General features: G+C 40.5%; 1 protein-coding gene across 1 annotated transcript; it reads left to right on the plus strand.

Annotated features, from left to right (window-relative positions):
• The first annotated feature begins 1947 nt into the window (after window positions 1–1947).
• Window positions 1948–13440, plus strand: trmt44 (tRNA methyltransferase 44 homolog). The gene is made up of 11 exons (XM_031851510.1): window positions 1948–2425; window positions 2508–2625; window positions 3308–3527; window positions 3631–3699; window positions 4075–4182; window positions 4869–4940; window positions 6249–6355; window positions 6647–6830; window positions 7828–8155; window positions 12556–12672; window positions 12834–13440. Exons 1-11 carry the CDS (start codon window positions 2089–2091, stop codon window positions 13064–13066), a joined length of 1893 nt encoding a protein of 630 aa, XP_031707370.1. The 5' UTR covers window positions 1948–2088; the 3' UTR covers window positions 13067–13440.
• The last annotated feature ends 1049 nt before the right edge of the window (window positions 13441–14489 follow it).

The following is a 14489-nucleotide window of genomic DNA, read 5'->3' on the forward strand; positions in this document are numbered from 1 at the left end:
TTCTTTTTAACATGGTACGATGACTAACTATGAGTTAGTAAAATGTCCAATTAGTCATGTTGAAGTTCAAATTATTTCTATAAATAAGCTAAACATGATTAACTCTCTCCGTTGGCCGTGGTTCATTTTGTTGTTAGGACTCAACAGAAACTTGCCATGAGTCAAATAAAGAAACTCAAATGTTCTTTTTCTCTCCCACCTGCTGCTGCCAAGCAAGTTTGACAGGATTTTTCTTGCCTCCCACATGGCTGTTAATTTGAATAAAAACCAGGCAGCACTGTGGACGACCTGCCTGCACTTTGCACTTCACGGTACAGTATATCTCCCCTTGTCGCTCCTCCCTGCCTGCCTTCCTGAATTACTCGAAACACACAAAAGTTCTCTGCCATTCAAAGGACCCTGCAAACAGCAGCTTTACGCCTCTTTCATGCACTTCCAACTGAACTAGATTAAGATACAGATGAAAGGTTGGTTAATGATTGAGAGTGAGCTATTGCAGGAACACATTTGAGTTTTCAATGAGTAGTTTACGGAAGTTTTTTTTCATAATGATTCAACCAGGAGCTTAACAAACAATACAAAAAATGACTAGGGGATGAATTAGTAAATCAAACCAAACAGGTATTTAGACAAAAGCCTGTAATTTCCAGGATTTGATGAGTCTACAAGTAATGTGTGGGCCGGATGTTTACACTTCTTCTGTTGTCTTAAATCTTTGAGGCTGAAGTTCCTCAGTGTCAGCTTACAGTGTGGGACGCTCTCCATCTTGTTTCTTGTTTCTGAGAAAAAAGGCTAGAGGTGAGGAGACGTGGCCCATGAATCACTGCTGGAAAAATTCAGTGTTAGTTGTTTGAATTGAGCATAGTGAAATATGATAGTGTGAACAGTTTTCTTGCTCATAGGTTTATATGTATGATATCGATACACTATGAAACAACGCTGTCAAAGAAATGAGATACATGACGTATGACAGAGGAACAAAGAGTGAACAATTATCAGGCAAGTTGATTCATCTGGTTGCATTATTTGCCAAAAAGGTTGAGAGTCACATATCACGGAATGTGAAAGGAGATAACTCGACAAGTGGGTTTAATATTAACATAAACGTTTACACTAAGAATGATGTGGATTTAAAGTAGTTTAGATAACCCTTTAGACTTCACTGGTGAGTTTATCATTAAGCACATGCTGTTCAAACCCACACAACATCATTCTATATTCTGGTGGAGATCAAATATGTCAGACTGAATTTTCTTGAAATCTGTATGAAATGAATAATGCACAGGCATCAGAATATGCAAATTTGTATGGGATTATACAGCTATTAAAAACAAAAAAACTGAAAGTTTATAGGCTAGAATAAATTATTGATCTCCTGAAGGGAAGTACAAGGGTAAGAATAAACAGGACTCAGGTACGTAGAAAAAATGCAACAGATGTAGTGCATGCAAAACCAATAGTACACTTTCCAGATCAAAGTGATATAGTAGATATACATTAGGTACATGCTTTTATACATTTTCATTTGTGTGTACTATTTATGTATACGAAATATTATTCATGCATAATGTACAAATAATGTGAAATAATGTATAGGGGATGTTCTTAAACCTGAATTTACATGAGTGATGCTGTATCCTAAAAAAAATAATGATAATCATGATCACAATAGTAATAACCAGGTAATGGTGTTGGGAATTGGTTTGTTAATTGGTTGAAAAAACCGTAAAGATTAGTCGTAAAAAAATCTGTTATTTTCTGAAAGGATCACTATTATTATGATTAAATGCAGACAAAGAGAAACATCGCCCTCTACTGTATACAAACCGACACTAGTCGCTTTTTGAAACGTCATCATTTTGCGACAACATTTTTCTTCTTTTTTATATTTTCATAGGCTAATGATGACAATAAAGCTTCACATTTGTGTATTGTATAGGTCGGTAAATTCTAAGAATTAATTTTTCGAGCAAGTTTTATCTTAAAGTACTAATTTTCTATAATATAAAATATATAAAGTAAAAAGAAACCGGAAGTCCACTCTCCGTTTGTAAACACATGGCTTGTAGTCGTGTCTGATGCTCAATTATGCCAAAACTCTTCGATATAAAGTTTCCAGGAGACTGTAAGACTCTTCCAGAAGGCTTTTGGTCAGCTGTAGACGTGTGGATAAATAAACCTCACGTTGTAAACAAGCGTCTTTGCGGAATTAAGGAGACGGAGAGTAAAGATGTGGGCAGAGAGGCTCTGCTGTTCCTGCTGGATGATCCTGAACTCACTCCTGATGTGCTCTCCTTCATAACCAGCACGGTTTCACCGGCACAGACGCACGAAAAGGAAAACCCCTGGTCTTCTAGTGTCAGAACAGTCATTCCTAAAGTAAACAGTTATGGGACAAACCTGCAAAAAGAGGTCATACTCAAAGGTAAGACTGCAGTTGAATGAAAGGCTCAACCAAACTCTGTTCTATTATTACAACTTTTAAAAATGTCTTTGTCTGTTTTAAGACTTTGGCAGACAACTAGTGACCTTTCTTCCATTTGAAGAGGACTCAGAAGGACAGGTGTCTCTAAAGAGGGGCAACATTTATCAGTTCCAGCTCCTCCATCAGGACTGTGAGGAATGGTGAGTGGCTGAATGATGAGCACGATCTGTCCAACTACGGTGGCCTGGAGGTAAACATGACTGCATCAAGGTCTCAGAAATACTGACAATATAACATGTCGAAACTTATTTTTAATACCTTAATGTTAATGAAAATAGCATTGGGATGCTTTCCGAAATTATTTTCCTTTTTGTTTGGTTTATTGTCAACATTATAATACAACAGTGTTTGATTAATTCCATTGTTGTTTTTGACAGTCCACCAGCATTAAACAAGATGCAGAAAGGCATTTAGTGTCTGATATGAACTGTTAAATAGGAACTAAAAAACTAGAAAATTCAATCAGCCTTCATTGTTAATTTCACTTAGAACAAGCTGATTAGTTCAAAGAAGAGACGTTAGCTGCTGGATGTTCAGTAACTCCCCATTCTTCCCACTCTCTATGGGGTCCACATGTGCACATACATGTAGAACTATGCAGGATTACATCACAAAACGTAACTACTGTAGATCTTAACATTTCATTTGGACACAGGGACTTCTGAAGACAGGCCTTTAAAGTTAGGTAATTAAGCAGGACCCACATTACGGCCCTTATCTTTAAATTAGCTTCCACGTCATACATTTTCTTTGTGATTTTAAAATTAGAATTTGTGAATTGGAATGATTAAAAAATCTAGATGATTCTGCCGTCATCCTCAGGGTCCTGGAGCTGCATGTTTTGGCTTCAGACGCGTGGTTCTCTGATGGCGTGGCCTACCCAAAGCTGCCCTGGCTGTCCACTGACCTGCTGCCTAAACTGGTGCGCTGGGCCACCGAGTGCAAGACCAGTGAGTTCAAGAGCACCTTGTCCCTGCTGCCGGTGGAGAAGTACAGCGTCATGTACCAGCAGCTGAAGGAGAAGTACAAGGCCATGGTCAAGGTACAGTACACTGTTATTTTATACATGTAACCTGTTTTAATGCTGTTAATATTTATAGATCTTTATTACGGAGTACTGACGTTTATTTTCCCACGCGCTCTAGATTTGGCCTGAGGTTACAGATCCTGAGAAATTTGTCTACGAGGATGTCGCCATTGCTACATATCTCATTGTGAGTTTGTTTTGCTGTCAAAATAAATGATTTATCAATGCTACATGAAAGGTTGATGTGTGAATTGAAGGATAGCCCTCACTTCTTGTATGTTTTGCTTACTTTAAATGTGTATAGCCACTGCCACGTATATACGTCGATACTGCACATATTCGTGTAGGTGAAACGTATCTGTCACATGTTGTCAGGCCAAGTAACCAAAGCTGGGTCAACCAATTTGAGTGTGAAACATGGCTCGGACCCAGTAAATTGATTCACATGTCATGCCAGAGGCAGGTGAGAGGGCGTCTGCAGCAGCTGCAGGTGTCGCGCTGCCGCTGATCAAAGGCTCTCATCAACATATGGTAGTGTTGAGTCTCTGTCACTGTTCCCCAGGTGCTGTGGGCCGAGGAGCGAGCAGAGAAAAGTCTGACCGCCAAACAGTCCTTTGTGGACCTGGGCTGTGGAAACGGCCTCCTGGTCCACATACTGGCCAGTGAAGGGGTAAGCTGGGTGTTATGTGTGTGATGTAAAGTACGTTACTTCCTGTTTAGAACCTCACTGAAAACCAACAAAAGCCACAGAAAAAAACCATGATGTGATAACTCTGACATAGATTGGTTGTTTCTGGCCTAATATCTATGTAAACAGTGGCTATGTGGGCCTATTTCTGCACTGAACCGAATGCAACAACTTCCAACCACTGTAGTTTTCTAATCAACAAGAAATATAGTACCTTTAATTTAAAGAAACTTGTTCAGTAAATACTAGTTCTCTCACTCATGTGATCTCAAACATTGATCTGAAGCTCAATTATGAGGCTGTTGTGTAAATAGTTTTCTAATAAATGATAAATATAGCAACATCTGATCAGCGAAAATCAATTTTAGGCTTTAAAGAACAACTTCTGCCTTAAGCCCACCCACTTTTGGTTTAAACTCTGTTCTGTACAACAATTTAGTTGCCTGAACAGACTCAGGTGTACTTGGCTCGCTCGTCCCGATTAGAATCTGAAACTGAACTGAGGACAGTCAGAAGCCGTGCCTTAATGTCACATTATGAACGAAAGGGGATGCAAACGCTTAACTAAACAAAACAAAACGCTTATTAACGACATCATGAAGACTTTAACTGCCATATTTTTCAACTGAGAATGAGTCCGCTGACCTGCATGCCGTCTTGCGTTGCAGCATCCCGGAAAGGGCATCGATGTTCGGAAGAGGAAGATCTGGGACATGTACGGACCCCAGACTCTGCTAGAGGTGAGCGAGCCGAGCATTAAGGAGGCGGACACATTTAATTAGTGTTATTATCTTTTCACATGAAACAGAGAATCCATATCGCTCGCTGTAGGTGTCTATTCAGCTGGCATCACCCCCTCACTGCTGCTGCTCTGTGCTTTGATTCACGGAGGGACGACGTTTCCCACTTTTTAACAGGGTGAACTATTCAGACAACTTCTAGAACATGAGACAGTCTTTTGTATTAGCGCACAAAATGTAAATCTTAAAATCTTAGGTCAAGTTCAATGATATAAATGTTTATATCTCTTTATTCTATCACATGATCCTCATCACCAGCTGCTCTCTCAGAGGCAGAGATTGAAACGTGTTCTTTTTGAAGTGTCAAACACTGAGGGTTAAATTTGAGTAGCACATAGAAAATAAGACATGGAATTGTAAATAGATAAATACATTTATGAATATATTTAAACAAATTATAATGCATGTTTATTTTCCTCATTTGTTAACAGCACTAGAAATAGATTCAATATGTTGGTTTATTTTGTATAGAAGTCCTGAAACTATTAATCCATTAGTAACGGCAACAATATTGATAATCCGTCAATCGTTATATATATATATATATATATAAATATATATACACAATTCTTGTGTCACTTATTGACCAAACAATGAATTGATTAATGGACCAAGTATTCAGCAGATTAATTGATAATGAAAATAATATTCACCTTGCTGCCCCTGAATGAACCTTTTAACTGTTAATTATTTACTAAAATCCATTTAAAAGAATTTTCTTTGTTATTTAACAGTAATAAAACAGTGTGACATTACCTGACATTTTACACTTTTGATTTAACTACCCCCACATGCTACAAAAAGAAAACGCTACTACTGCACATGGGACTGAATCCAGACAAATCCATGTAAACACACACACACCAGCAGGGAAACCAGCCCCCAAAACACTGCCTCCTGGACTCAGTCATTCATTTGACAACAAGCTGCTGACTGCTTCCATTTCAGGTCATCTATTATTGACAGACTTTTTGGGAGCGGATGTGGCAGACCAATCTTTCTTGGCCCTCAGGGGTGCTGTACTCTTAAATCTCCATTTGGAGGCTCTCTCTGAACCTCACAGGCCTCAGTGCTGCTCACCCGCTTTATTTGTGATGACAGGTGTGCTGAGATATATTAAACATTTGAGGGAAAAAATGTCCTTTTTTGGACAATTTCCATAAAGTGATTCCGAATCAAATCACGGCTGTATGGGTCTTCTTAGCTCTAAGGAGCTCTTGTGCTTTTTTTTGGTCTTTGCTATTTCAGGAAAAGGCAATTACTCCCAGCGAGTGCTTCTTATTCCCGGGTACGGACTGGCTGATTGGGAACCACTCGGACGAGCTCACACCATGGATCCCCGTTATAGCTGCCAGGCGAGTCATCAGCAGACACAATCTCACTCAGCAGCTCAAGTGCCAGCTGATCTCTCTAATTTGGAATAACATTATGGGCAGAGGGAGGATGTGTGAACCTGTGTGCGTGTGTTCCTGCATGTCAGTTTGCTTTTTACTTCTAAGGCGACCACCTGGTGGCGACGTTGAGCCTCAGACTTCTGCTTTTCTCTAACGTGACTGCGGATGATAATCTCTCCTGATGGATTCTTGTTGATTTATAATCATCGTTTCCTTTGGCACTGGGTGAGAATTCTTTTGCTCTTACTGCAGGTCATCTTACTCCTGCCGGTACTTCGTCCTCCCCTGCTGTTTCTTCGACTTCGATGCGAAATACCAGAGACGCCAGTGCAAGAAGTCTCAGTACAAAGAATACATCGACTTCATTGCGGAGGTCAGCCAAGTCAGTGGCTTCAACACTGAGGAGGACTGCCTGAGAATACCATCCACCAAACGGGTAGGCTTACGTAGTCCAGACTCAGAACTCACTCGTCTTATCCCCAAACATTTACCATATTTTTATTATGTCTGTTCTTTCAATCCAAACTCTAAAACAAGTTACACAAGCACTATTTCACTTTAAAATTGATGCAGCAGATGCTTAGGTATCCTGATCTTTATACTGACCCCTAGTTTGTGTCACGCAGCAAAAACTCGAGCTCCTACAATTCCCACAATGCAACTTGATAATGTAATTAGACCCTTCTGGATAAAGGCCCACATCTTTTCAAACTCTACACCCCCAGTTCATATCGCAGTAAGCTCTCTCCATAGCCAGAGGACATTGTACAGCTGTTTACACAGGAAGAGTAGTACTTTACATGACCAATCAAGTAAACCTCATGTGTACAATTGGTGGAGTGCTCTTTGAACTGCGTAAATATCAAAATAAATAGACTATTTTGATCGTAAGACCTGCAAAGTGTAAAAAGACCACATAGTCAATCAGTGGGTGGTAAGTAGTGAATACAGCATGCTGGTCTCTTGGTTAGCCGACGCACTTGTACCTCATACCTTTGATGTTGTAGGTGTCACTCTCACTTTCATAATATTTTTATCTCTTTATTTATTAGAAAAAAGCTCATTAGAATTCTCTGAAAAATGATCATAAAATGCGTCGCTGTTCTCCAAACAGGCACAGCTGTGCGTCCCTGCCTTTGCGCCACCTGAGCCTCATTTAGTACAGACAGACAGAAATACATCGAGTCTTTATCGTCCCCAAAGGGACGCTTCTTTCACAGCTGGCAGCCGTTAATGGCTTCAATACACGTGGACAAGTAAGTATTTACTTAGCTTTTAATGTGCGGGGATCAGTCATAATCAGTTTGTTTTTTTGTCCATAGTAACACACATACTGAGGATTTGTATTCATCATTTTGAGTTTTTTTTTTTTTACACTTTTGGACCTCAGCACCCATGAGAGTCGTCCTGACATTCAGCTCCTTCTTCTGCAGGTGTGTCTGGTGGGAAAGTCGAGAAGCTACCGGCTATCCGACGAGGCCGAGGCAGAGCAGCGAAGAGCTCGTTACATCCAGAGCCACCAGACCACCTCTGGAGCCACGGCCCACAGGTCAGGCATCCGAAATGACAAAGACACTGACGGGACCCCCGACAGCAGCTGGGGAGCGGGGTTCCAGCCCAGAGACAGGGTCGAAGTGGTTCGAAACTGCGCCGCTCTCCCGCGGGACTTTGTTGACGGTGTAGTTCTGCAGGTTGCTAACGTTCTTCTGGGAATGACTGAAGAAGACGGTGGGACGTCCTCCACTGACTGGAATCGAGGAGGTAAACGGCAATAGACACAAAACACCTGAGATACAAAATAAATCACACAAGTCTCGCTGGACACAGCCTCTTACTGAGGTGATGAACAGGTTGAGATTAAATCCAGAGTAGTATTATCTGTGAAGCTCACTGCTCCAGTCTTGTTATTGTGCACTTTGAAGGAAGAGATTAGTATCTACAGAAGCAGTGAGGAAACAAGGGTCAACGGTTTCAGGCCGGCTGTTAAACGTAACTGATGCAATAATAGGCTGTAATATGTAATAAGGCTGTTATATGACATTTTACCGTGAAGGTAATTTCCTTAAAACCAACAAAATACAACACAAAAACATAATTTTCATTATTTACAGCGTAGCTTATAATTAAATGCATCTCTGTTTTGCTAGGTGTCCATTTTACTATTTACAATTTAATACATTATTTGGGATTTAAAGGTTGCGGAAATGACCCAAAATTTGAGATGTTGGCTAACTGATATATGCTAAGCTAGTTATGTTAGCTTTAGCAGGAGTTTAGCCTTCTTTGTTCGTCCTTCATGATTGTATGTAGCTGCTGCCTCGTTTAGTTTAGTTATGTGGAGCTACTGTTATTACACAACTACCAAGATGGCAGTATATCATAATGAATACATTTTACATACAGGTAAGTAAAAATCTAAACTTAAATTTTAGTCTTAGCTTTAGCTGAGGCTATCAGTGGCTAACTCACCATTAACTGCTAATTTAAAAAGCAATTTTTGTATACAATTTTGTTATGTAAGATATTTTTTTATGGCAACACAGATGTACAAAAATGAGATTCAAGGTTCAAAGGAGTAGTTTGGGAGATAGGCTTATTCGGGAGAGATGTCTTAGGATATCCCTCTAACATCTGTCCATTAGTTATAAGACTACATCCAGCAGCCGGTTAGCCTAGCTTAGCATAAATACTAGGAACAGGGAAACAGTCAAACTATTTATTTGACTCCACATAGACTGAATATGTAGTTGCCTTTGAAGGGCATGGTGAATCACTTCTCACATTTCTCGTCGGTTTCTTAAAATATATTTCTCCGCAGCCGGAACCTCTCATCTGATTCCCCCCCCACCCTCTCGTCAACACCCCAAACACACACACACACAGACACACACACACACACAGCGCTGCCGCTTTGAACTCCGTATCTCACTCTCTGCCAGCCACTTCCTGCACCGCACGGTACAGAGTGTACATATGCACACTGCATCACACACATGTACACACCGCCCACGTGTCACATTTGTCTCTGCCCCCTGCTGCTACACAGACACGCACACACACACACACACAATATGAATGACATAAGGAGATGAGGACTACTATCATTAAAACATGATGTCAGTGCTGAAATCTGAGGTAGAAAGTATGAGGGAGAGCGAATAAAGGGAGCCTGTGACCCTGTATAGAGATGACTCGATGAATAATGCACCACCGTCTATGATTTATGCATGGAGATGCATTTGTATTGAGGTATTCCTACCAGTCATCAGCTGTGTAAGAACAGAAGGTACATTTTGATATTTTTAGGTGATACTAAAGTAGAATTTTGGGTTAAATAGCTTCCTGTCTGTCGTGTAAGTCCACATTTTGTTGAAGATATTTATGAGTTGCTCCGGAGCGCGTGGTCTCTTTTTTTAACAGTCATTGCTGTCTATGACAGTGTATCAAACCTGAGTACCGTCCGACTTCTTTTACATTTTTCTTTTCATAACAATCAAGGCTTATTGGTCTGATTCTTTGGCTTGTTGAGCAGGTATTTCCTGATCAAAACCAGGAAACCTTTCTTGCTTTAGTTTCATTTTTGGCAAAGTTCATGATTTGAGGCCAATAATGACAAATGCACAAGCCATACTGCTGTTCTATAGCATGATATTTACTGTAATACCGTATATATCTCCCTGGCGTTTTAAATAGTTACCGGTAGCTGTGAGTCAAGTTATTAATTCATGCATGCTGTTCTGCTGACTGGGCTCAGGTAGTTATGTAAGTCTCAGTGTGTAGACAATGACAATAACTCACATTACACTCGTAAAAAATCAGGTACAACAGGTCAAAAATGAATTCAGAAGAATATTCTTTGTATTGTTTCTTCGTGCACCCATTATAATTGCACTTCACAGAAACAGCCTGCGTGAAAGAGGGAGTGGGTGTGAGCTGGTACAGTATGTTATTAACGAAGGGCGCCTCCCATTGCGCTTTTTGCCAACTTTGGCCAGACTCATCATCATCATCTTCCTGCAGTCTTTACTGTTAAACTCACCTCACACATAAGATTACAGCTTGTTCATAATATTAGAGCCGCAGCAGTTTGTCAGTTAATCGATTAGTCGGTCAACAGAAAGTAAATCCCTTTAAAGGATCATTAAAGTCGTTTTTTTTAATAAATTAAGGGTAAACACAAGCAATTTGAAGATGTGAGCTTAAGCTTTGGGATATTGCGATGTCATTTTAAAGACCAAAACCGTTTTTCTGGAACAATCTAGAAGAGTAATTGGCACATTATTCTATTATGAAAATAGCAGCCCTTTGTAATATTTCATCAGGAATTATAAAGAAATGTTATGTTCCGGTTATCACAGCCATTTATTCAGAGGCAGCTGATTTCTGATTATGGTTATTATGAGTGTTATAATTATGAGTGGGAGGTTTTTTTTTGGCTTTTCACAAGATTTTACTTCACAAGAAAAGAGAACTACTTGATGAAAGTCAACAAAAAGATGACTTTGTGTAGCTTTCCCAACTTTTTAATTAATCTTCACCCCTTTGGATAATTCTGACTCTCAGGTAAATATATACGAAACTATTTTTGAGCATGTTCAGGTTTTGACAGACAATAAAATCAAATCACCAGCAAACCTGTATTAGAGCTCTGCTCATGATAATGATCCTTTCAAATGTTTTATTCACCACTCGGCAATCTTAGAGCTAATTTTCTGCACTCAGCCTGATTCTGAATTGGCTTAAGCAGCAAAAAAACAATCCTCCACAACAAGCAATCAATCACCGGCCATCTTAGCGTTTTGCACAGGGGACGTTCAGTCCAACTGTATGTCAAGTCGAGCCATTAATAATCATCTCTGTTGGTCTTAGTCCAAGCAGAGTCTCCTCCGTCAATACTGCCCTCCTCCCATTAATCCCCATTAACATTGTAGGCAGTAAAGGGCAGCGCTAAACGCTGTATTGATATTATATTAAGGCCTGGAGCTCCCCGGCGTCTGGGCTGCAGGACGGCAGTCTGCCCGCTTTCACACTCTGCAACCCAGGAGTCTTTGGCTGTGTGAGTGTCTGTGAATGTGGGAGTGTGTTGCATTTTTTAGGTATTAACGCAGCAATTTCACCAGCAAAGTTTAGGATGCATTTGGGAGGACAATATGTTTTAGATGACTGGAAACCCTCATAGTTCTAAATTCAGTTGTAGAGTTGGTGCCACATAAATAAAAAACGTTTTTATATATAATACATTAGCTTTTAGATAGTACCTTTTATTTCTTTGGCCAACTGAACTCGGATAAGTATATATTTACCAATGCATTTCTGTCATATTCAATAATCTCTGAGCCAACAGGGGTTGACTGAAGTGCCACCAGAGATTTGCAGTAAAAGTATGAAGAAGATCGCGTTATGATGTCTGCAGATTTAGGTCAAATATTGTTATGAAATGGCACGAAGTAGCATTGGAAGTCCTGCGGTGTGTCCCTCTCCAATAGGTCAGAGAAAAGGGGAGGAAGACTGTCATTTGTACAAACCAAATGTCAGTCCTGATTGAATTGTTTTCTGGGGGTAAAAGGTCAACGCCACAAATATTGAAAATCTCACGAAACGGAGCCCAAAGGCGTGGTGCTGTTCAGTAATCTGCTAACTACTCGCTAAACTCGTAGCATAGGACTTTCTGCTTTTCTATATCCCACTTTCTACTTTTATTTTTGCTCTTTAGTATCTAAAATGAATGTCCCAGTGGCTCGACCGTGACTCGCAAACGGTCGGTGGGAGTTGCAGCGGTGAAATGCATGCTGGGTGGAGCTGGGTGGAGCAGCTTTAATTGAGCACACTTCACAGCCCGGATTTACACTGAAAGGCAGCGACCGAGGACTCTCTTCCTGTCAAATGCTCGGTATATAGCGCTGGTCGTCCTGTCACTCCTGGAGCATTTCCACTGAGACGATGTCGTAGCTCTGCCTCTTACGAAACAACTGGTGACATCAGCTGACTCCGTAGGGTTGGACATTTTTTATTTATTTCTGTGCCTGCCTGAAGCAGCGCGTTAATATATTGATGAATGTAGCTTCGAAAGACTTCCTCCTGCTCCTCTGTCACTCTCTGTTCTTCGCTCTTTCATCCCTTTCATCCCTTTCTTCCCCTCCTCCCTCATCCCTCCCCCACAGGCAGCCTCTCTGTGAGCGAGGTCGCTGGGCTGATGGAGCAGGAAACCCTGCAGCTCCTCAAGAAGGAGTGTGGAGGCCTTCAGACGCTGCTCAAGAACAACCACCAGGTCTTTAGAGGTAGTTGGACCACCTGCTTTATGTGCATTTTCATAGCCAGTCTACATAAAACACAATACACAACAAACAAGTAACAAAATAAAAAGTTATTTGTAACTTTTGGAGGAATGCACTTTATTCTGAAGAGGTCTGGAATCTTCCTGTTGATCCTTCTCTTTCAGTAGAAGGAGGGACGGTGTTCATACGAGACTGGCGGGACAGGAAGTCCTCCAGGGCGGACACCAAGAGGAAGCCTGTTGCCCCTGGTGCCCTGAAAACTCGGCCCTGCTGGTTCTACGACCACCACCCTCAGCGCTGCCCCCTGCAGGCTGCACACTGTGCTTTCGCCCACGGACCGGAGGACCTCCGACCCTCCACCAGACCTTTGAAGAAGATGAGAAACGACACATTTTGATTGGCTCATTCCTCGTGAACACTTTATTTGAACTCATTTGTTAAGTTTCTTTTTAAATTGAGTGTCTACTTGTCAAATTAACAGTATTCATTCTGTCCATTGAACCTCCTGGAAAAGTCCCAACGTCCAGCTCTGCAGCCACAAAGAGGAAGAAGTTCAGAGTTTTATTGATGCCACGTTGCATCATTCCAGTGTCCTCTTTCTTGTGTGTAAAGCTGCCAAAATGGGATGATTTCGGTTTCACTGATGGAGCTCGCTGACACCTCTGGGTTGTGTAGCTGCCGAAATTGAATGTCAAGGGATTCGTTTGTCTTTCTTTTTATTTATTTTGTAAAAATGTACACTTACTGTATATTAAAGTGGATTTAAAGCTGCATCCTTTTTATTTTTTATTTAAAGATGATCAATTCTATCATAGATTTGTTTTTTCTTGTCCAGCACTCCGGCTATTTTTCAACTGCAGCAAAACTTTAAAAAGCTTCTATGTACTTCAGTTGGACACTTAGTCCACCTGAGACAGGTACTTTGAGGTTCACAGACGGGGTGGCGGATAAAGGCCGGACAGCGTTTCAACAAAGTAAATGTTAGCGGTATGAATTATTTGTTGGCAGGAGTTTAGGGGTGAGCTGCATGTCGTCCCCTGTGGACGGCGGCTCACTGCTGTGTCTCTCTAACACAGTTTGCCATCACCCTGCGGCTCAAATGTCAAAAACAGTGAAGCCCACCCAGCGACGGCAGCGGGGCGATGGGAAGCATCTCCTCTGGGTTTGTTTGTTTGTATGAGCAACAACAATCACACCATTGATGCAATACAGCACAAGGACAGACTATTTAAACCTATAAACCTATTACATTTTGCTGACATATAAAGATTAATGTGAAGTGACAAAGACGACTGGGAATAATGTTGTTAGCATCGGGTTTTTTTTAAAATCATGTACCATGTCCCACAGGTAGTTTAATGTGCGGTGTGCAGTTTTCTGACAGTAAGCGATCAGACATTTTGACCTTTTGTAGCCACTAAGGTGCAAATTGACTGCTGAAGCTTAAAGGGTCAGTTCACCCAAACCCTTGTTTCTTGTGAAGGTGCATTTCTGACAGAAAAATAAAACAGATGAAATGTTAGCAACAACAAAAAAATAACAATGCTCATTTAATCAAAAGTATGAGTCATGATTTTTTACTTATTAACATTTTTGCTTTAAGTTTGATTAATTTAGTCGTTATTTTGACCAATAAAGTCAATTATCTCAATTGTAAATGTAATCTTGCATATATATATTTTTTAATAGTCTACATTTTGACAGTTTGTCATCATTTTTAGTAAATAATTTACACTAAAATCCCCATTTACACCACACATCATTTTGACTGATGAAGTCATTCATTTGACTTAAAATCCCATAGTTTTGACTTACTATTG

Source organism: Anarrhichthys ocellatus, unplaced genomic scaffold (genome assembly GCF_004355925.1).
Source record: "Anarrhichthys ocellatus isolate YVR2014 unplaced genomic scaffold, GSC_Weel_1.0 scaffold11, whole genome shotgun sequence".
NCBI classification, from domain to species: domain Eukaryota; kingdom Metazoa; phylum Chordata; class Actinopteri; order Perciformes; family Anarhichadidae; genus Anarrhichthys; species Anarrhichthys ocellatus.